Source organism: Orbicella faveolata, unplaced genomic scaffold (assembly GCF_042242905.1).
Source record: "Orbicella faveolata isolate gen_17 unplaced genomic scaffold, um_ofav_v1 contig_1, whole genome shotgun sequence".
NCBI lineage: Eukaryota > Metazoa > Cnidaria > Anthozoa > Scleractinia > Merulinidae > Orbicella > Orbicella faveolata.
Window position 1 is genome coordinate 37,272,272 of NW_028301536.1, and position 23,592 is coordinate 37,295,863.

A 23,592-nucleotide genomic window follows, 5' to 3' on the forward strand; every position below is an offset into this window, starting at 1 on the left:
GCTTCACTTTCGTCAAATGTCTCAATCTATTGCGCCAAAACAAGAAAAAAGCCTGAGGCTCAAAAAACGTCAATAAAAAAGAAATTCATTGTTTTTTTGTAACAGTTGTCCTTATTGATATTTTTTACACAAATACGGCAGGATAAGACTTAGAGTTGTAACAGTAATTACAAATATTTTTTGAAATTAGAATCAAGTAAACTGTTGCATTGAAATAAAACAAATAAGTTATCATTGTTTTTGTCAGTCCTGCTGACTCGACTGATTTTGTACCCATGCAGAAATCAAGTTATGTCACGGAAGAAAAAGCTTGTCACGGCATCGAATTCATTAGTATAATTAATGTCGAATGCATAATCACGCCACCCAAGTCACGCACATTCCTGTACTTACACCTGTATCATATTAAAGAATCTGGTATAATGGTATTGCGAGTATTGGTCTTATATTCGTATTAAATCCGTTTAGCAACAAGGTATCATTAAACGGTTGCTTTTGTTTCCAAAACAAAATACCACACACACACACACTGAAAATATCGTTTTGAATTTAGCGAAACGAGTTTCTTTCTGAAACAGCTTGTCTCAAGAAACCTTTAAGTATTCGTTGTTAAACACTTGTTTGTTGTTAGGGTTGTTTTTCTTTTCTTTTTGTCCGTGAAAGCTGAGAAAAAGTCACGAAATTTGAGTTGCCTTATTTTAGCCAACTGCAATATTCGTACCCCCCTCTAGGGCCAAATTGCAACTCGTCAGGAAAGTTATAAGAAGATAAATGTTGATCAAAATAATAAATAGTGGTTTTTCAAATCATTCTAAGATTTTTGAATTTATGGAGGAAAAGCTAATTTTACTCGTTAAAGAAGATTGCAATCTATATTGTAAAAGAAGTTGTTGTTAGTTTTTATCACTATAATTCCCAAATTTATAGCAAAACATTACAGATTGTTGAGAACCTCTCCATAGTGGTCAGCTCAGGGTTTTAGTGAGCTGTATCTCGTGTTTGAAGTAAAAGTTCAGGCTCGGGTGCGATGAATGTATTTGGGTTATACTCACAAAAATGGAGGGTTTTATTGGCATATGGGGCCATTTCAGCGCGTGAAAGTTTTACCTGCGTTCAGAACGAGTAAATCTGCGGATTGAAGCGCTTATCTTGGGGTCGAAAACATTGTTATACCTGCCGTAGAACGGCTTTTACGGCTTGAAGCGGGAAGGACAGCGGTTGCGGTGCATTCAAGATTTTTTCTGGCTTTTCTTGTGGAAGTTTGAATATATATCAAGGAAGTGATTAATTTATTGGTGCACAGACGTTTATTTGTATCTTTTTGCGGCGAGCCATATGCGGCGATTTACCTTACATGCAGTTTTGCTTTTATTTATGATGGACTGAGGTAATCGATTCATGACAATGGCCGTGGTTCACTGGTCGCACATACTCTGGTCAGAAGTTTGAGGAATTTTGGCTGTCATTGGCTTGAACTTTTGTTGGACTGGAAGTGCCTTGTGTTTGGAAAATAACTTGGGGAATTTCTTTTACGGGAAGCGTGGAAAAGTAGACATTTGTTAGCGTATTTTGGATCCGTTGTATGGATCGGCCAGATTCCGTGATTGGTTCACGCGCGTAAGAGTCGAAATTTAAAACTCCCTCCTTTTTGCTCGCTGCACAACTTTTGTACTGTAGTAGTCGCACAGTTTAATCGAGGAATACAATGTTTCAACCTTCGCACTTTCAAAAAATGGCCAAGCATTTGGGCATAGACTCTCTTTCCTATGAGAAGGAATACAATGGATTTATGGCCAAGTTGAAGAACTTCCACGAGTCTAAGGGGTAAGATGTGCAGAAGTTTAAAGGTTTCTCGCTTCGGAAGTTTCTGTGTTGTTGCTGTAAAGCAGGAAATTAATTCTGTCTTATGCTTTGTCGTCTAGGACGCCGTTTAGACGATTACCGTGGCTGGGTGGGCAGTATTTAGACTTGTATCTTCTGTACCGTAAAGTAACTTCAGCCGGTGGCTGGGTGAAGGTAGGTCGGTGAAATTCCCGCGTTTTCTTCAAACTTTATAATGGCCTTGTTCGATTTTTCTCGGCCAAAGAACGGTTGAGATGTGAGTTAATCAATGTCTATCCATTTGCTAGGTTACAGAAGAGAAGAGGTGGCGAGATATCGCTGAAGTTTTCAATTTACCGCCAACCTGTACGAATGCAGCTTTCGCTTTGCGACAGCACTACTCTCGGTAAGTGAAATAAAAAAACTTCAATTTGCGTCGGGCGTTTTGTCTATTTAGGACATTAACTTTACAATTAGTAAACACTCACACAGAAATACAAACGAGACGTTATGTCTGCATAAAAGTAATGCTACGTTTGGCCCAACAAAAATGACGTTTCTTGTCGGGTCATATCTGAGCAACATGATTCTTGTATAGTCGCGTTACAAGTGAATTGATGATGAGCTCATGAATGCACTGAGGAACTTCCGTTAGCCCTAAAAACGTATTTACCCTCAAATTTACTTCGTGTTAATCTAAACTGAACTCTGTTTGTTGATCATTGTTGAAATTTTGAACGCTGTTCGGAGTTATAAAGATGAACAGCTTGTTAGTTCCTTATTCCAGGGGATGTCCTGATCTGCTGTCAATGACATTGTTTCACTTTACTCGACAAATGGTTTCCCAAATTCCCGTAATCTTACACATAAATTGTTCAGGGATTATTTTTACGGGATAATTTCCGGTTCTCTCGACCTAAAATCTGTCAATTTCTTCGAAACTATCTGTGTATTTTTTAAAAAATTGGTAAAAAAAAAATAAAACAAAAGATTTTGCTACTTCTTTGTGTGTGGCTATGTTTATTGTGACCCGTCATATCGAATTTCTGTGGTTGTCATATTCAATCCGTCGAGTAAATTGTAAGAGTTTTTGTTGTTCCCGATCACAGTTTTACCTTAAGCAACGGAAATATACCTTTGAACGTTGAAGAAGGGCTGGCAAGATGCGTTTGTAGTGTATATTTCATTATGCAAATGAAAACGTGTTTCTGTGGAACAACAATTGTCTTTTGGCATAAGTCGAACATCGAGAGTTAATACTCTGTACGTTAGTACAATGTACAATTACTAAGACACATTTGTTTTATGTTATAGTTGGTTGCTCAGAAAATAAGTTATTGAGTGAAATTTTAAAATGTGTCTCTCCTTCATATAGCATGTTACTGGATAATAGAAAGCTTGTGAGCATAATCAATAGTATGTGATAGGCGAGACACATAATTTTGCGCTATTAGCACTTCTTTACAAAGGGGATTTTTTTTTGTACCTTGTGAAAGGGAATAGGGGCAGAGAGAGGTGTTTGATCTAAAACTTTCTTGAATTATGGCCTTAAAGGGAAGTAGCTTCAGTCAGTGTGTTTTGCAATTTACTCATATTTTTTGTATGATTAGTGATTAGTTCTTCTTAATCCTATATTTCAATCTTTACTCTTAAAATGACAGATCTCTTGTTATCATTCAGATTAAAACTCATTTAATATATCATTTTACTTTATTTTGAGCATAAATTAGACTTGAACCAGTTTTCTCTCGTATTAATTTTGTTTTGCTGTGTGCAAAGGAAGCCTGATTTAGAGAAAACAAGTTTTGAAAAACAGTTAAAGAAATAACATATTGCTCATTTGAGAAACTGTTTACTTAATGATTTCAGAACAATGTCATTTGATATGAAGGCATTTAGTATTGACTGTTTTTAGACCCGAACAAATGGCCATGGTGTGTTTTGAAACCCTTTGTGCGTTGTTTTATCATTTTTTGGCAGTTGCTTAGTAGCTAAGTCCTGGCTATAATTATCTGGAGAGATTAGTCTCATTTTATTGACGCATTCTTCCTGTGGATCTACATGTACCTATTTCTAAGGACAACACTCTCTAGCATTTCTGACAACTGTTGCTTTTTCTAAGGGCTTTTTTTTCCAGTCACCGTAACCCATAGTTTGTAAAGTAATCTATTCAACAGGGTAGTAATTTCAGGAAATAGTCCAACCAATTTCACTCTTTCTTGCATTGTTCCCATCTTTTTCTGGTTGTATATGCAACAGTTTATTTGTGGTCTCTTGATATATAAAGGAAATTAGGGGGTCTTAATTCAGTGTTGAGTATGCCTATTTCTGAGAGGGGGTTTGGAAACTCATCTTTGAAGGGATTTGCATCTCTTAGTCTAATTTGATAGCCACCATACGTCACCTACAAGGCTGTGCTATAAAAACACCCAGGTGCCACAGGAGACTAACTTTTACCTTTGGGCCACTGGAAAAACATGCTTTGTTCATGTAAGCCTAAGTGCTGGGTACCGAGGATTTCATGGTTAGGTGGGCTTCTTAGAGTTTTTCTTAGATCACAGCCTTGACTTAGCATTTCTAAATATAGATCAACCACACTTACCAATATATTGGTATGGTGATCAAGGAACAGTTAAGATACTCCACATTGCATTCACCAACACAAGTCAAGACTGGGCATGTATTTGTATACATGCATTTCTATATTCATGTTTAAGATATAGTCAGTTTTTGTTTTACCAGCTTTGGGATAGTGGACTTATAGAGATAATTATTAGTAAATCATTAGTGAATGGCCATTGTTTCATACTTGATCCCTGTCCTTTTAGTCATTAACTTACAAGAAATGTCAAAATTAGCTTAAGACTTGCATGACATTCTTGTTAAAGCATGATTGGTAATGTAAAGTGATTCCCTCTGCAAATCACATTTGTACATACATATAAACAAACCCTAACACTATTTTGAATATTAGGCAATAATTTCAGCAAATGTCAGTAGTAATATAAAAATGTTTCTCATTCTTCCTATCTTGAAAGTTATTCTCGGCAATGAAATAGACAAGTGCCGTTGTAAACTTGAGGCTGGTGGGTAATTTCTCCTTCCATACAAGTTAACCCTTTCTTCATGGGATTTCAAAAGCATACTGATTTGAACAAACTTGAAAATAACATCACAGAAAGTGTGGCTTTCCTGTCACGACTACCACTTACATGCATTTGTGCCCTTTATTCTTGTTTACTTTTGTAAGTTAAACTTCACACTTGTTAGGGATATAAATACAGGTATTGACTGCTTAAAATCACCTTAGAGTCTAAATACAGTCTACTGACTAGTTGACTCATAAGTTTGTCTGGGGATTCTTGCATTCTTCAAACATTGCTTTCAGATTTACTCTTGACCACCAAAATCCTTGAGAGAATTTCTGGCACTTTCTCAAACCATCCCAACATTTCTAGCCAAGCTCATCTCAAGAGGAGTACTCTTGAACATTTGCCATTTTTGTGCGCATCAAGTTGCAGCACTGACATACAAAAAATTACCTTCTTATTTTAGGTTGTCTGGAAAACCTGTGTAGTGAATAGTGAATAGTCGTGAATACCGAACAGCAAATAGTCCCGAATAGCGAATAGTACTAACAGTCTCGAATAGTGCAAATAGTGGCGCACAGTCTCGAATAGTGGCAAGTAGTGGCAAATTAGTGGGGAATCGTAGCAAATAGGGTACCCAGTATCTCGCAGTCAACCTCGCAGCAACTTAGGACAGGATTTTCCCACTAAAAAGCACAGATGCTTATCAGGACAAAAGGTGTTTCTAAACGTTATTTCTTCTGTTTTAACCACTCCAAAAGCATAAATACGTCTTTATTAGGTTGTCCTTGTGTTTTCTGTTTTCTTAATGTCGGCGATGGACAGCCTGAGCCTGAGTCCGGAGAAGAAAAGGCTATAAATTCACTGAAATTCTGTTGCTTATTTGGATAATTAATTAACACAGGATATTAGACCTAAAGCGGTGACTATTGATGACTATTTGTCACCATTCGCCACTTTTCGCAACTGTTTGCCACTATTCGCGAATATTCGCTATTCGCTATTCGGGTTTCCTAGACACCCCTTATTTTAATACATTTTTCATTTACATTTTTGTGATGTAATGTGAGCAAAAGTTTACTTTTTAATGATCAGGTACTTGGAAAGCTTTGAGAGAATTAACTTCTTTGGAGAAGATGCAGAAGATGTACTTTCAGCTGGAAGACCTCATACACCAGTTGGAGGAGGCACATTCCCCACACATGTACCCTCTGTGACAGCATCAGGTGTGTAGACAACGTGGAAACATACTCTCTACTTTGACACAGGAGATACTGTGTTTACAAATGCTCTGATTAGCTTGATTTCATGTATCTTTTATTACAGTTAACTTTTATTTCAAAGCTGTTATGGCCGGGACTTTTGTTATGGTGTACCCCACTTTTGCATGTACTTGACCTAAAACGATGTTCTTGGATGAAGGCTGTACTCTACTGTATTCATGTACATCATATCTGTTTCAGTGACAAATGTGATGCTTCTGCTAGTAAGATGCTTCAGTTTTTGCGTTAATGAAAACATGTTTGTTTGATTTTCCAGATTATATTTCTGTCATTTCCACAAGCAAAGGTATTGTTTTCAACCATGTTTCTTTGTACACTACCACAGCTGTTGTTTAGTTTTGATTTGATTGATGTGTCCTTGTTAACTTGTAACTTGTTCAGTTATCATTAACAGTTTCCTTCATATCAGTTGACAGACACTTTCAGTACTTTGAATGTATGTTGTCAGTAGCTTTTCATATTATGTATTTCTTTTCACTCTACAGATCCCACAAGAAACTTTGATAAGCTTGTCCTTTCTCTTCAATGTGGCATGCCTAATGAAGTGGATTTTGCCATTAACATTTGTATGCTTTTGTCAAATGTTAGCAATTCTGTTTTTAACCTAAGCAAGGTAGGTTTTATTTCAGTAGGGTTTCTATTTTAGAGTAGTAATTCAACAGCTAATCCCAAATTGTGAAACTGTGGGTTGTCTTTTGGTCTGCACAAAAGTAAAACTATGTTAGATTGAAAGTGTTTGTTCTCAGTCTGTATCCCTTCACGCTGTGTCTGCTGGATGCCAAAAGCACAATTTTTTTTTTGTAGCACTGCTGTACAAATTCTATCAGTAGTTACTAGTCTCAAAATTGGCAATCTAATTTTATTAAGCTCATCCATTTGAAACAAGGTCACTTGTCAGAATTCTGGTAAGGGCCAATGGAAGGGTTCGAATTGACTGACAACAAATTGTTTCAAAACTATTACTAACGTACAAATTCATAGAAACACATTTACAGAATGACTGTTGTTCTGCTTCTATGTAAAAATAGCATTGAAAATTTATTGATGCAAGATCTGTAGGTATTAATTAAAACTTCACTGAAGAGATAAAAACCTGTTGTACATACGTGCTTTTTAGGTAGAGTTACTCACAATGAACAGAAAACCTGGTCCACAGTATCAATAAACAGAGAACTTGTTGAATAAGGTTTCTCAGTTGGTACTTTATTTTTTTAGGCCCCTGCAGTGGTAGATACTTTGCTGGCACATGTTGGTGTATTTTCTGAAGGTATGTTAGTATAATGTGGAAAATTATGAGTATTGGGGTCTAAATTTTGTTTTGGTTTCTAAGTTTTCAGACCAGGTAGATTTTTATTTTCATTTGTGTTGTCTTGATTATCATATTCTTTGATAGAAAAAAAAATCACAACTAACAGCATTCAGAATAATTCCGGAGGTTCAAAATAAATACAGAATCCAGATTAATATTCATATGATGCGCTATGATATGGTTATAAAACATACTATTCGTGCCTTTTCAGGCTAATAATCATATAATGCGGTGTTTCCAGTTTATTAAACTGGAAACCGTGCCTCTTAGGAATAATAAACGTGACATTGTACAAATAATATCCGTATGTGGCTGTATTTTCAGGATATTAATCATAAATGTATCAAATTTTATCGACGAAGAATTTACAATCTTCATGCCGCCATTACGGTAAAAAATGTAACAGGCTAGAACTTCTAAACTGATGGCATTTACGGCCAAAAAGTTATCTTTGTTTATTGACTTGGCCTAAAACCATCGATAAATCTTATCAGTGAGCTATATTTTCCCTAGACGACTGATGTTTTCTATAAAACAGTCATAGCCACAAAGGACATGCAATCGATGCGAAGCCATGTCACCGATTGACCCGCTGGGTATTTTGGTATTCTTCGAGCAATGTTTACAGTTTTAAACTAGCTCTTTTACTGTCAGAAAGTATTCCATAGTCTCCTGAAAAAGAAAAGTAAAAGGAACAGTCGATGAATTAGAATAAAATATTCGGTGGCCGTGGGTTATTTGAAAGCGAAAACAACAACAGTCAATGGTTAAGTTCTTTACCGCAGGACATGACCCGTCGTTCGTGTTTCTTCTAGAAGTTATAACTTGGAACAGACTTTTCTTATTTGCACAGGTAAAATACATTTCATGTCCTACCGAAACTTAAAGTGAACAACAACAGTTGATTTCATGCTTTTTAGGGGTTTATTGCCTGTTGTTGTTGGGTTCGCTTCGCCATGGCCACCGAATATTTTATTTTAACTAAGCGACTGTACCTTTAATTTTTCATTTTAGGGAGGCTATGAAATACTTTCTGACTGTAAAAAGCTGGTAAGAAACCATAAACATTGCTCAAAGAAATACCAAAATATGCAGCGGGTTGATCAGTGACTGGGCATCGCATTGATCTTGTATCCTTCGTGGCTATAACTGTTTTATAGAAAACATCAATCGTTTAGGAAAAATGTAGCTTGCTGATTACATTTATCGATGGTTTTAGGCCAAGTCAATAAATGAAGATAACTTTTTGGCCGTAAATGCCATCAGTTTAGAAGTTCTAGCCCATTACATTTTTTAATGTAATGTCGGCATGAAGATTGTAAATTCTTTGTCGGTAAAATTTGCCACATGTACAATTAATATCCTGAAAATATAGCCACATACAGATATTATTCATACAATGTCACGTTTATTATTCGTAAGAGGTGCGGTTTAATAAACTGAAAACACCGCATTATATGATTATTAACCTGAAAAGGCACGAATAGTACGTATAATAACTGTATCATAGCGCATCATACAAATATCAATCTGGATTCTGGATTTACTTTGAACCTCTGGAATTATTCTGAATGCTTTTAGCTCCTTTTTGGATTTAGACTAAGAGTTTTCCATAAGAAAAAAAACATTTTTGCCCTGCATTAATAGCAGAATTTATTTCTGCTTTGATCTGATTGGCAGTGACATGAGCAGCAAAAATTTGTTTGGATTTTAATTCTAAGGGCTCATGGTTCACCCTTCAGTGTGCATGGTTTACCTTATGCGATGTATTTCATTGTTTTGTTCATTCTGTTAGAAGAATATTATTGGTTTCTTTTTACTATTTACCTTTCAGATTCTTATGGCCTTGGAGAATTATATGAAGAGTGGTATGCTAAACAGCACTTGGAGAGAGATTTTGTTAAGGTAAGCAAGGATAGGATAGAATCCACTAGCATGACTGAAAAATCCCTGGACTATTGGACACAGCATTCTTTGCGTGCTGTGTTTATTCCTGATAATTAATATTCTTCAACTGACATTGTCATATTTGTTTCAATTAATTAACTAAAAGGCATTGTTCTCTGCAGTTCTGGAAGGAAGGTTTAACAGTAAAAGGGGTCCGGGACATTCTCTGCAGTGGCAATGGTATGGCATTTTATAAGATGAATGTTCACTTCAAGGAGTAGTAATAAGTTAGAAGTTATTTTTGAACTCCAAGAACCAATAATAACTTGTTTTCTATTTTATGTACAAATTGGAAATCTGGTAATTATTATCAGCATAAACAAGTGGCTAGCTTCTGGAAATGGTTGCTCAGATAAGTAGAACACCCTTAGAGTATGCATTGTTTTGTTATACATCAGTGCCATGAAAGTATAAAACAAAAATATCGAATCAATTTTTATTACTATTACATTTGCTAATATTTTTCCCAACTGATTAATACTTAACAGTTAGCATAGTTGCAATGATGTTTTTCAGATGATGAAACTGCAGATCAGGATTCTCTTTTCCATCCTGCAAGAAGAAAAATTGGAGCTAAAGATGTTGAGTGCCAAAGAATTGCACAGGTTTTGTTATTATAACACCTAACCCACTTTTGTTAATGGCAACTTAACTTTACTGAAAATAATTTATATTGGGAACCTGTTTCCTTTTTGTTGTTCATGTTACCATTTACTATAGAAAAGAATCTCTGCCCTTTGTTGTGGTGTTTTTATGTAACATAAATTCATACAAATCATTTCTGTGGCTTTTGGAGGCTTCATAGCCTCATGGTTAGTGTGCTAGACTCTGGATCAAGTGGTCTGTGTTTTTGAGCCCTGGCTGGGGACATCGTGGTATGTTCTTGGGAAAGACGCTTTACTCTCAAAGTACCACTCTCCACCCAGGTGTACAAGGGGGTACCCACAAATTTAATGCTGGGGGGTAACCCTGTCATGGACTAGCATCCTATCCAGGGGTAGTAGAAATACTCCTCTTACTTCATGTTGCTGAAACCCGAGACAAGTGCAGGCCCGATGGGCCACTTGGCTTGAATGCAGAGGTTAATTACCTTTACTGTGTTTGCTATTTAGTAGACCTATGCATTAACATCACCAAGAGATTTTGATTAATTTCTCCACTCTAGCCCATCTGTTTCCTCTCATGTAATAGGTGAGAACAGTGGAGAAAGAAAAACTAGTGGTGCCATTTTGAGTGCTAGTGTTGTTAATGATAAGCACTCCTCTCTTCATCACTACATTACTATAGATACACAACAACTCAGTAGGGGTAACTGGGTCTTGATTGTCTAGTAGAGTGTTGCAATTCTCTCCTTAATGGGAATATGAGAAACAAAAAAAAGGATTTTACAAAGTTACTCAATGTGAAATGTACTCCAACTCTTGTTAAACACAGATAATGTGCTTATGGTTTGCAGTTCTCACTATATAATGCTTAGGCATGGCCCAGAGGTGGCAATAATTGTTGTTATCATCAACTTCACTGATCCTCCTACCCTGGTTTTAACAGACTAAATTATCTTTTCTCTCATCCATGCAGTATTTCAACTTACAGTTATGTACTCTATTTCCAGGTTGGCATGATATTTTACAACTTCTCCTTTGATGACACCAATGCTACTGTGCTTGCAAGCCATCCCCTGTGCTTGAAGTAAGTAACAATAACTTTTTCCACCAGAGTCAGGCCTTCTCTTCTGCAAATAAAGTATATTTTGTATGTGTAGGTAATTTACTTAGATTGTGCAATTGCTGATAAATGCTGTCTGCTTTTTGTTATTTCCAGATTCCTTGTGCTGAGTATTTGCAGTGACCATGGATTTCTCCAAAGAATGTCTTGGGAAACCCTTTCAAATTTAGCAGAAAAGGTGTTTATAAACCAAAACATTTGAAAATTCAAATCCAACATGACATTAAATTCTCTTACTTCTTTCTTATTAAGAATGAATGCTTATCAAATCTAATAAAGTATTTTTACTGTAATTTCATAAAACAGATGTTAATGGACCCCATTGAGTCCACAACTACCCAGATGTTTTTTCAGATGCTACATTGCTTCTTGGATCACAAAGATCGTTATCATGCCATCAATGGTAAGCCTTTGATTTCAGTTAAGAAATTTAGGAGTTGGTAAAATGAGTGCTGTAATAATTTAAGGTCGAAGGAAGCAGAGCCTCACTTCTTTAACTTCTGAAATGTAAGTCTGAGATAGTGAAAAAATGAGTTTGAATTGCATGAAGATGTATGTTTTTCTTGTGAACGGTTTAGGTTTTGACACAGAAACAAATGGAACTTGGAAATGATCAGATGCTCTCATATTAGTCTCTTTTTCAGTCAAGCTCTAAGATGCTATGTTTTCTGTGCTTTTATTAGCTATGGATGTCTTAGGAAAGTTGTGCACTCTGGAAGGAAATGATGAAGTCATTGAAACCGGCTTGGAACCTGAAGCATACCAGTCACTCATTCGAGTTTTGATTGTCAGTGATGTTCAGGTAATTAGAGAACCAAACAGGTTATATGCATAAAGCCATCTGGGCACCTGTAATTTAGGGGTGAAAGGAACTTTTATCATACATGTAAGTGTACTGTTGTTGTATTGTAACGTAAATTTTTCTTGTCAAAGCACAGTTGATGTGAATAGACATGTGAGATCTTGTGCTTTGTTTTAGTTGGTGCTGTCTTCGCTGGAATCGTTGTATAATCTATCGGGAGTAGGCCAAGTAACCTCGGACCACATTGCAGAAGTTCACCACAGCATTGGTATGTAAGCCTTGTGTTGATTAAACAGTGATTCCACAGTGCAGACACGTTTTACAATTCAAACGTGTAGGCAGGGAGAGGAATGCAGGGAGAGGAATGCAGGGAGTTCAACCACTTCAATTTGCCATTACTGTTTGATAAGGTCTAAATAAATCTTATCAGAAGGGTTTTCTTATTTGTAGACATTCTGGTGTGTCTGGTGACAATGGATGCTGAGTCGTTTGGTCCAGAAGCCTTATCTGAGGTGCAGATCTTGGAGAAAAGGATACCAACTGCTATTTCAGCAACACCAAAACCGCCGTCAGCTTCATCACCAGGTTATGTGATGTTTTGTTTTCTGTGTGATTAAATTGTCATCTAATTGTCAAAGGAGATTATTCTCATGTTTCTTTGCAAGCTTTTAGTTTAAAGTGTTGATGTTTTTATTACAGTCGCTCCACAACAACCCAAAGAACCAGTTCAACCACATCAAGTCTCCCCTGCCAGTCCATCACCTACTCCAGCACTGAGTCCTTCCCCCAATCCAGTTCCAGTCAAGACAACAGGAAGTGAAATCGACCCAGAGACATTCACATACAACTGGTAAGTGTACTGGCTCATCTGCTGTATTCATGCAAAGATTAGTGATCTGGTGCAGCTGTATTGGGGGAGAAAATGGCTGTGAATGAGATCACCCTCCCACAATGCCCTCCCTTCCATCCCTTTTGTACTGAAAGGTGCTTTTGGTTGGATCCTGGATGTTAATTAAATTTCAGTTTAGAGTCCCTGCGATAAGTTAAGAAGATAAAATTTAGCCACCAAGTGGCTAGTGCATCAAGTTGGAGGATTAATTATTCAGGAGAACTCTGTATCCTGAGAAGGCCTGAAATGTTCCTGCCCATAGATGTGATTGTTTGAAGTGACTATGCTCATAAGCTATTTAACATTGTTTGGTCTTACTGAACAAGCATGTAAATGCAATTGTTTTGACTTTGAATAGTTTTCCAAACAAATAGGCTGTTGCTAATAACCAACTTTTTTGCAGGCTGCAAGGCACTTATGAGCCTTCTCCTGGAAGTTCTGTATCTCGTATTGACATATATGCTGACTACCTGTCGTCTTGTAGTCGACTAGCAAGAGTGGGAATCCTTAATGCAACAGCATTCAATCGCATCATCAAGTAAGTACTAATTTGTGTTATGCCTGAGGTCTAAAAGAGAAAGACATGTGGACATTTGAAGGGAATTGTCATAGCAAGGCCAAATACAAAAGCCAGACAAGACATAACTGAAAATGCCTCCATCAAACTGTTTCCTTACAGATTAGCTTTTCCTGATGGCCAGCTTCGAAGGGTACAATCTGGGGTTAATGTACAGTATGTCCTGGCTGGATTAAAAAGGAGGTCTAACCCTCTCCCGGTTAAAAGCCGCACAGATTCACCAGCATCTCAGCAGTCTAGTACTGCCAGCTCCCACCCATCAGCTCAGCAGGCAGTGCAGAGGATGTCCCCTGGCCAACAGAGTATCGGTAGAACACCTACCCCTCCTGTCCAGACTCAAGGTAGTCCAGCCTGGAATCCTGCCAAACAACAAAACATCGTGGTGTCTCAGCAAGCACACACTCCATCCAAGCCCAGACAGGTTTCTAGTGGTAGTCATCAGCAGATGCCAGGAATGGGTCGGATGCCAAGAAGAGCAAGCATCCCAAGCCAAGGAGCAATTCAGGCAACTCCAGATCAGGTGAGTGACCGTACCATGTACTTATTTAAGATGATGAAAGTCACTTTAACCCTAAAAACTGTGTAGCAGTTCTTGTGGCAGTCAGCAGTGGTTTGGTATTCAAACGTCTCACTGTACTGACCCATTCACCATATTTTCTTTCAAAAAGGTGACTGTTTGACATCAGCTCAACAGTTGAAATGTTGTGTTTATCTAACATTGACATTTTGGAGGGTACCATGAGCATGTAGCTAAGGGCCATCAGCTTTTGTCTTTTTAAGGATGTTGCTAGTAACCACTGTAAAAATCGTAGAGATTTGTATGGTTGACTGGTTTTCTTGTTTTCCTACATTTGAACAGGGAGTTAGACAGTTTCCTGCTGTAGTCATGAAACAGCAAGACCTCCAAGCACCTGTTGATCACAGACAAATGATGAGTGGGCAAATGCAGAAGAACATCGGTCCAGCAGATAAGGGACAATCTCTGGAGCGATTAGCAGCCATGCGCAGAGCAAGTGTTGAGGGAATGGGCGCATTGCAACGCCAAAATGTACAAAGCTTCCAACATCACCAAAACCAAGGACAGGTCATGCAAAGAGTGTCATTATCTCCTCAGAGTACGGGCCCACAGAGAGTGGAGCATCCACAGCAAACAGGCCACCGCATGCCACCAGTGGTACCAGCATCTCCAGGTCAGAGAGGAACTCCTGGAATCCCTCAACATGCCCCTGTTTGTTTGCCAGGAAATGTTCGCTCTCCACAGAGCCCACAAACAAGAACATCACTTCCACCTCCACGTCCTATGCAGCCAAACATGCCTCGACCAGCTCAGACACCACCTTCAACAGGTCCCATGCAGAGACCTCTTTCACCTGCTGAATCGTCATCATATCGGCCGACAGCTGCTTACCGGCAGTCAACTCCTCCTTTTCCTCAGCAGCAGAACTTGCGGCCTTTGCCACCTGCATATAGTGGGCGGCATACGTCTCTTTCATCTTACCCACCCCTTGCTCCCAAGCCTGCACCTGGAATGAATGTGCAGTTTTCTCAGGAAAGCCAAGCAAGGAAGCAAGTTCCTTCAAACACTGCTATTGCTGGGAGTTATCCTGTTGCCCAACAGGTACCAAGATCTTCACTTCATCGTGGGGAAGCCACAAGGCAGAACTTCCAGCCACATGTACCAATTCCCAACACACCACCTTCGCCACTCCTTGCCCCCTCAATGGGGAGTAGACAGCCATTTGCTAGTTCTCAGCAAGATTTGCCAGGAAATATCAGGCCAGGACTGGGCCAGGATAGCAGACAAGTCAACAGGGAACCTCTTCCTGGGTAATATTTTATTTTGTATTTTTGTTTCGCTTTTTTGTCATGCTTTGAAACCAAAGGAAAGCAAAACCAGAGATGCCGAGATGCATATCCTCATATAATATATCAAACATGAGGGACTGTGTACATTTCCAAACACCGAGAGGAGAGCTAAAAATGCTCCGCTGCGCGTCGTATTTTTACCCATCTCCAAAATATTTTTAAATGTAGCGAAACACTTTTCGAGTGTTTGATATATCTTCTCAATCGAATTAAGGAGAAAACGAAGAAATAAAATTTGTAGAAATCTATTCTATTGAAGATAAAATATCCATAAAAATGTGATGGTTGATTGATGGGTGGGGAAATCAGTTCATGACTATAAATTACTACTTTTTTGGAGAACTTAAGACAACAGCACGTATTTTCCCAGAGGAATATTCAAGTTTGAAGGTTGTACAGGGATTGTCTGACTGGGAATGGACAGTTTGAGGACTGTAAACACGTATTGTCTTTGTCGTTAACTCTATTCGGTTTACTTGCCATAAGTTTTCACTGCGAACTTATTTTCACGGCATTTTTTTAATGTTGCGCGTCATTCGATTTTCACGTCATGAAAATGTTCTTAAATGAGACAGACTAAGTAGGGTTTACATGTTTTGTTATTTGTGACAGGAGTAGACAGGAAGGTGTTGTCCTAATAGCACAGGAAGAGAGAGCCGCGGACGTTGTTTCAACGGGCCTTGTAGACGGTGCAGAGGAACAAAAAATTGTAGTCATAGAAAATAAACATAGGACAGAAAGCACTACAAAAGGAGATGTAACTTACAACTCCACATCTACTCAGCATCCTAGGCTAGGTCAGGATAATGTAACAAACCAACAAATAAGTGTATCGGAAGGCAAATCATTGGTTGGTAGCACGTTAGTTGACAGTAGAGGTGAAATGTGCTCACCAAACATTGGCGAACATTCTGAGCAGCCAATGGGAAGGCTACCAATGAATGAGGTGGAAAGAAACTCTTTGCAGATTGTACCTAAGACTACGTTACACCCCTCCAGTAATGGCACGTTGAAAAGAGACTTGAATGAACAGATGACACACGGGAGTAATATTTCTGCGTCAAGTGAGGGAAACCTTAATGGTCAACGAGACAGTGTTAATGAAGGATGCGGGCCGGCCAAGAGAGCAAGAATGTCTTCATTGGAAAATGAACTGGATAATTCGTCATCAATTCCCTCAAGGACTGGAAGTCCAACCCCTCTTGTCAATGGTGACATCAAGGGAGATACAAGAAGTAAACTCATGGATAAACTTTTGGACAAAGATTTGCATTTGCCTTTAAATGGCGTTTGCGGAATCGATGCATCTGAACTGGACCTTCTTGCTTCTGATGGAGAGAGACTCAGCAGTAGTAAGGCATCATCACCGGATCTGTTTGGAAGTGAAACGAACTCAGATTTTGGGAAATATCTCGAGGAAAGTGACACAGATACAGGCCTGTTTAGTGACGTTTTGCAAGGAGATCTGAGGATCGATCCAATGGAAAATGGTACCGAGGGAACTCATCCAATGCCATCTAATATGCCCGCGTTTCCTGGCGGATCTTCTCACTGTGAAGGTGTGAATACATCAAACGAAAAAGGAATTCCTTCTGGAGTTGCTGAGCAACAAGGCAAAATTCCCATTCCTCCTGCAGCTAGACCGGACCCTATACCTGATCAGTACAGTGCTATGGCTGGTAGACAGCCAGTCGCTGTAAATACAGCTTGGAATTCTACGAACAATGTAACTCAAGTGTCAAAAGCTGGCTTTGGTCAACGTTTTGGACCTGAGGTTCAACAAAAGATGGCTTTCTATCCACAACAAGGGAATCTACCACCAACTGTTGGGAATAGGTCACAGATGCACAATGTTAGCATGGAAAAGCAGAGATTGGTTGATCCTCAAGCTTCGTCCGTTGTTATACAACAACCAGCAATTCCACCACATCAAAATATTCAGCCCGGCCCACAGCAAATGATTCCCGCTCATGACTCTTCATCTGCAATACATCCAACTGCAGTACCTAAAAATATATTGCCGAGACCTCCAGGTCCAGAGTTTGTTAATAGTATGTCATCAGTCAGTCAAGGAACAGGTATTCCACAATCTCTTCCAGTGTCATCACCTTTTCTTGGAGGGCAGCAAATGCCCATAGTTCAAACTTCATTACCAAGAGTGAGTGTTGGAGCGCAACCTGGCTGGGTTCAGAGTGGAGTTCAGCAGCAACAGGTGGCCAGAACTCAGCCCGCACCACAAAAGATTGCTCCTGCTGGGTTTCAATCAGGCATGAGACACAATTTACCACCAGGATCTCAAGCTGGGTCACCAGGCTCTCAAAACGTGAGTTTACCCTCTGGTTGGCAGCAGTCGCAGCTGCAACAACCACAACAGAAATCTGTGAATGCTTTTCCAGACGTAAGAACTCAAAGTGTAGCTACTCCAGGTTCAACCATGTATGAGCCTTCCTCTTCACCTCAGATTAGGCAACCACCTGTGACGACACAGTATCCACATCCAGCTCTTGCTCCAGGTGGAAAGAATGTGGTCCAAAGCCCAGCAGTGTCTATTCCTGTGAATTCAAATGGCTCACAGGAATTTCCATCCACCTTGCCTGCACAGGGCAGTCATTTGGTGGACTCGACAGTACCTCAGCTCGCATCATTTAAGCCTTACAGGTGCCGTTGGACAACTTGCTACAGGTACAATCTAATGTTCTTGATTGACTCGACTAAATTGTATCGTAATTGACTCAACTAAATTGTATCGACATTGTAAATGGAAGGTCGTCAGAAAAAAAAAATTCTGCAAACAGTGGTTGGAGTAGGATTAAGATATTTTAAAATTAGAGTCCTTTAAAAATATGGAACAGGCACAAAGTATTTGGGTTACTCAATCCACAGATACAGAAAAGGGATGCAGTGTTGCTACTATAGGTACATGACAAGGGTACCATACACCTCGATTAATATGTATGAGCCCGTTGTGAGAGGGAAGTATCTATGTCAAGAACAATGACAAGCTCAACTCTAGACTCGTGTGTCCTGATACAGAAACCATTGCAGGTCATAGGACATGGCCTTTCGTATTCTTCAACTCGTAAAATCTAGACCCTTTTATACTTTGCCTCCGGCCTGAAAAAGGCGAAACTCTCCTGGGCAAGGTTAACTCACAAGGAGCTAGCATCCCATCCAATGAGAGTAGCAGGAGAGCAGTTTGTCTCACTTGGCCTTGGAGTAAAATATTTGTCAATAGTAAAGTAAATTAACTTTGGAGATAATTATTGACTGTAAGTTTTGTTATTTGTTATGTCCAGCTCGTTTGACACCAGTAAAGGTTTATTCGCGCACGTGGTGAATGAACATGTGCCTCGTGATAGCCTGGTCATGTCTTGTATGTGGGAAGGCTGTGCGCCTGTACGCCGTTCACGATCTTCTCTTCTCTTTCATCTTCAGGTGAGCTGCTTAACAAGGTTTTCCTTTATTACAAACATCAATTGAGTGTCAAGCAAGGTCGTTTATAATCCAAAACGTCGTGTGTTAGTAAAGCGAGAGTATTAAAATTTACTCGCCTTTTACTTAGTTTTGCATTCCGGCCACTTCTGAAGTTTCGTCGTGACTTAAAATATGCTCCTCAAAACCCGCGAAATTCCTATTTCCTACCTCATGACAGTTAATGGCTAACAGTTTCTGAACGCAAATCTAGGTTGTTACAATGGTCAAAAGCTACATGTAATGTTTTTTCTGTCTTTAATCCCAGCAAAAACACAGTGAGCCTTCGCCAGTTCCCAGTCCTCTTCCACCACAGCAAGCTCAACACCAGTCTCCCCCTGTCCAACCTTCTCCTCCTCCTCCTCCTCCTCCTCCTACGGCCCAGCCTCCTCCACCGCCCACTCCTTCGGCTCAGTCAACGTCATTTGTCCCAGCATATCACTTCTTAGCTCGTATGTTACAGTCATTACAGGTAAGTTAACAGTCCGTGTTTTTTGTTCGGTATTGTTCATAGACCGCCATTAGTAAAGTGGCAAGTGTTAACTAATTCTCAATACGGTTTTATGTTTAGCGTGCAGTCGCATGGCTACAGGGATCAACAGGCTTGGTCGAGATTACTAAAGAACAAAAAGATGCGAAAATTCTGAACAGAGAGAGCATTTAAAAAGTAATGAAACCTGAAAACTGTTAAGAAAAATAATACAGCAACAAAGGCAACAGAGAAAGACAGGCGTTTTGTCTAAACCCGTTGCATGTTGTGTTGACGATGACTGTCTTCGTAACTGTATAATAAATCATTAAGTTCTGTTTAAGTGGTGTTAGTTTTGTCCTTGTTGTAAGCAAGTATGTCTGTTTACCAGGGTGAAGAGGAATCACCGCTGACAAAGTCAGTACGATTAACTGCGGCGCTTGTTCTTAGAAACGTGGCCCAATATTCAGCCTTGGCTAGAAGGTGAGTGACAGTGAAAGCCAATTTCTCCCGAAAACATCACGAGAAAGATCAGCAGACAGGTTATTATGAGATAAAGAACCCGTATCATAAACACACGAACAGTTCAGTAGCAACAACCAATTTATTTCTAAACAACAAAGAATCATTAATTGAAATATAAATTGTGCGTTTATCTCTCGGATCTTAGACATTGTAGCGCGCTGTGGACTCGATTTCCGCCGTTCTTCGTGTCCGGTCTCTTTCCGGGGAGTAGCGCGGGCTCCTTTCCCGAACAGCGGTTGGTAATCGAGCCTAATCATGCTGGGGCCCCATTTAATTGTAAACCAGTTTCATAGTTTCGTGGTATTTCTTTCGACAACTGTTAAACAGTTAATTTTTGTTGTAGGCCTGTTTTTTTTCGCTGGATCAAAGAGATTTAAGTGCTGTTTTTGTTTGACTTGCAGCTTGTTGAGGCGTCATGAGGGGCACCTGTCACTTGTGGCCATGTCCAATTCAGAAGCTGCTAATGCTGTGGCGGCTTGTCTGTCGGAACTCTCTCCACACAGAAAGCCTTCATCTGACGACTCGGACACCTTGATCTGGGCATTAAACAGATGATAGCTGGCTTCCAATGTGTCTGTGCCTTTTTGGATCAGAAATGTGACATTTTAAACAAGAATTAGTATAGAATATAACAAGAAAATGGATCGCATTAGTTACCCAAGCGCGAGCCTTCAAGTTTAATGTTCGATCTTTTGCCAGTGATACGGAAAATAATTCGGTAAACGTTCTAGCCTAAAATGAGAGACTTGCTTGTAGTCTCGTTTTGTTGAAACTTGGATAGTAGTTTCTTCGGTTTTCAAAATCCTATCTTGTAATGTTTACAAGTCACGTGGGAGAGAGATGCGTCGTCACGCAATGTTGTTTGCATAGGTCACGTTAGAAACATTGCGTTACGAGTTGCAAACAGAGTATAACGTTATCAAAGACGTGGAATATTTCTTCCCAAGTTACTGTATAATAAGGACAATGAATTGAAACAGAATATTCTCCGTTTATTTAGAGTAGCAGGTTATACATGATTAAGTAATATAATTATTTGTACAGTTGCCATGTGGTATAAATTCCTCCACTGTTTGACCTTTACATTCTTGATTTGACAATTAGCTTTTCGCCGGATTGTAATCTAATGAAGAAAAATAATTATTGACCAGTCTCATAGAAGTTTATTGCTGTTCCTTTGGCGTGTTGGTTTGTGGTATGAAATGGTGCATTAGAAAAATGTATCTTCATCCACTGCGATGACTTATCACTTTTTAACATTAACAAATCTTTTTCTACGGTACATTGTATCTTGTTGGTAATGTTAAGACTTGGAGCAAGATGCCGTTTGCTCGTACTTTCATCACTTTTTCTCATTCATGTTTGTATATAATCATTTTGCCTTATTTATACGTGATAATATATTGTACATAGAGTACAAATATGCTTCTTTGGAACTAAAAACACTCCACTAGTCGCTGGATTTCCTGTAGCTTAAAATATTTAAAGAAATCGAAATCCTACTTGGTGTCAATTTTTTACCTCGTTCATCGCTTTGAAATGGAAAAACTATCGCTACTTCTTTACTCAATAAACTTTTTTGTACCGTCACGTTTTGTGGTGTTTCCTGTTGTTTTCTGACAAGAGTTAATGAGAAAAATCATTTTCTCTTGTTTCTGACGAGAAGGACAAATTACTGTCTTCAAAATGGGGAGTTCGACATTTGAAGAAGACGAGACAAAATGATCTCGTACACACCAAAACACGGCTTACCCTGCGAGCAGTGTCACTTAAGGGTCACGAGGAGGGCTACTGTTTTCTGTTGTTTTGGGAGAATGGAATAGTAATTCTGCTCGTAGAGTGAAAACGCTTTGGATGTGATTCTGTCAGACTTGAGAAGTGTTATTGTTGACTGTGTAGGCCATCTCTACAGAACTCCAAAGAGGCTCTGGATGGGGTTGCTCAGTTACTCTCAGTGGTGAGTTAAACGTTCGGGATTTTCTCAGCCATCTGTCAAAATTTCAGCCCATTCCTAAGCTATCAGTAGAGATTTCAGCCCATTTCTCAAATATCAGCAACTTTTGCAAATCTCAGATCTTACTATCAGTTTAAAACGCTTCTTTCTCGGCTGACAGTCAAAATTTAGACGAAGGGTTGGACCCGAACCAGACCATCAAAGGAGAAGCCGACGAGATGCAATAGTGTGACAATAGTATGCACTGGTATTACAAACATTTATATCACAAATTCAGATCGAGTTCTTTCGAAATTCCTGTTGTGCAAAAAAAGAAACGACTGCTTGGAAAAAGTGCTAACTAGAAAAAAAGACGGGGAACCGCCATCTCTACAGAAACCCGACTATAAATTTGTCACAAGTCTTGCCCTTCAAGTCATTTTTTTTTTATTGTATTAATATTAGTATTAGTACAGTTTTTAGCAGTGTCCCCTAATTAGTATGGTGTATTATTTCCAGGCTATAAGGTTTTTTTTGACACTTTAATAAAGTTCTCACTCACTCACTCACTCACTCACTCAATATTGATATCGTTTTCTGCGGGTTTCTGACTGACTTTTTAGAAAAAGCGTTTAAGGTGGCCAAACACAGTTTTCAAGTGCCTATACCTAATCCACCATTACTTTTAGGACCTTTTAGACTATTTATGCTTTGGCGGCCGTTTTTTGAGAGTCAAGGTTAACCACATGAGGGTTTATTCTCGCATTTTGGCTGAGGTGTGTGCTGTTGCCATGGCAACGGGGCTGGTTAAGAACAAGGCTTAATAAATGGTTTTTGTTTATTTAAAAAAAGTCTAGTCATTAGATTTTTTTCATAATTTGCCCACTACGAATTGACATTAAATCCCTTCCGTCAACACTGTTCTAATAAAATTTTGACATAGACGATTTTCGTAATTCGTCGTAAATCGTTTTCACTGCATGTTCTGTATTTTTAAAAATTCCCTATGTCAAAATTCAGATTTTTTGTGATAGATCATTCACGTGGTTTCTGAACTATTTTTTTGCCCAATTTCTTGAAATTCTAACGACTGGATCGTTAGAAATCGGCAAGTTTCTGCAAAAGCAATCGGTCTCGATTTTGGAGCAACTGCGCATGCGCTGCATTTAACTGGGTTCTTTCGGTAACAGAGAAAAAGTTGAGAATTGATGGGTTCTTTGCATCGTTACCTTTTCTAACATATCTTTGTAATAAAAGACTAAAGCCATCAATACACTGCGTTCAATAATAGAAAAAATAGCATAGATAGTGCGGATGTTGAGTAAATAAAATGATCGCTGTATTGACGGCATGTTTGTTTTTGTAATCCTTGTGCGCGCGCTGAATTGCATCAGCAAAAGCGCGCGCGAAAACTGTGTTCGGCCACCTTAACAGAGTAGAGTAAGCCCTCAATCCCGGATTATTTGGAACTCTTCTTTACCGGTCCCCTTGCTCATTTGCCTTCTCCTTGGGGTAATTATCAATTTGCCCTCTTTGTTTACTTATAAGCCTTTCCCATGGGCCCCCAAACCACCACCACTTCCAATCAACCGCCATGATTTAAAGGTGTCATTAATCTTGGACTTTGCTGATGTGTTTTGAAGTTTTGAACAACCGGGCCGGAGTATGAAAGCTATGAAATCTCTCTCTCTCTCTTCTTGTCAGATCTATCATGTAACCTGGTGGGAATGAATGATTCAAGAAAAGATGAAATAGGAGACGCTGATCTGGAGCATGAAGCTCGTTTTCCTTTGCGACAAAGATCACGTTTAGTTTTTGCTGCGTGGCGGACGTAAAACGGAAGAGGAGGCGAGTAATTATGGGGGATTGGAGAGAGACAGGGCCAG

The 23,592-nt window shown here is 39.1% G+C and overlaps 1 protein-coding gene across 2 annotated transcripts; it reads left to right on the forward strand.

Moving 5' to 3' along the window:
• Positions 1–986: 986 nt before the first annotated feature.
• LOC110045017 (uncharacterized) lies at positions 987–21,363 on the forward strand. Of its 2 annotated transcripts, none has more exons than XM_020750603.2 (25): positions 987–1,824; positions 1,923–2,016; positions 2,130–2,227; positions 6,006–6,136; positions 6,450–6,479; positions 6,679–6,806; positions 7,409–7,460; positions 9,337–9,407; positions 9,572–9,629; positions 9,966–10,054; positions 11,062–11,138; positions 11,271–11,352; positions 11,481–11,577; positions 11,858–11,976; positions 12,154–12,244; positions 12,427–12,561; positions 12,676–12,826; positions 13,269–13,403; positions 13,545–13,962; positions 14,302–15,269; positions 15,921–17,990; positions 18,605–18,743; positions 19,048–19,251; positions 19,640–19,731; positions 20,175–21,363. In XM_020750603.2, exons 1-25 carry the CDS (start codon positions 1,706–1,708, stop codon positions 20,326–20,328), a joined length of 5,802 nt encoding a protein of 1,933 aa, XP_020606262.2. In that variant the 5' UTR covers positions 987–1,705; the 3' UTR covers positions 20,329–21,363. The 2 variants fall into 2 exon arrangements, with proteins under 2 accessions (XP_020606262.2, XP_089131094.1); XM_089274968.1 differs by having other exon boundaries at positions 15,924–17,990.
• Positions 21,364–23,592: the final 2,229 nt, after the last annotated feature.

Excerpts from the sequence above, each read along its gene's own strand:
- LOC110045017 (XM_020750603.2), top strand. The coding sequence starts at position 1,706 with ATGTTTCAACCTTCGCACTTTCAAAAAATGGCCAAGCATTTGGGCATA. Across the intron at positions 6,807-7,408 it reads CTGTTTTTAACCTAAGCAAG|GCCCCTGCAGTGGTAGATAC; the intron begins GTAGGTTTTATT and ends TTATTTTTTTAG. Across the intron at positions 17,991-18,604 it reads CGTTGGACAACTTGCTACAG|CTCGTTTGACACCAGTAAAG; the intron begins GTACAATCTAAT and ends TGTTATGTCCAG.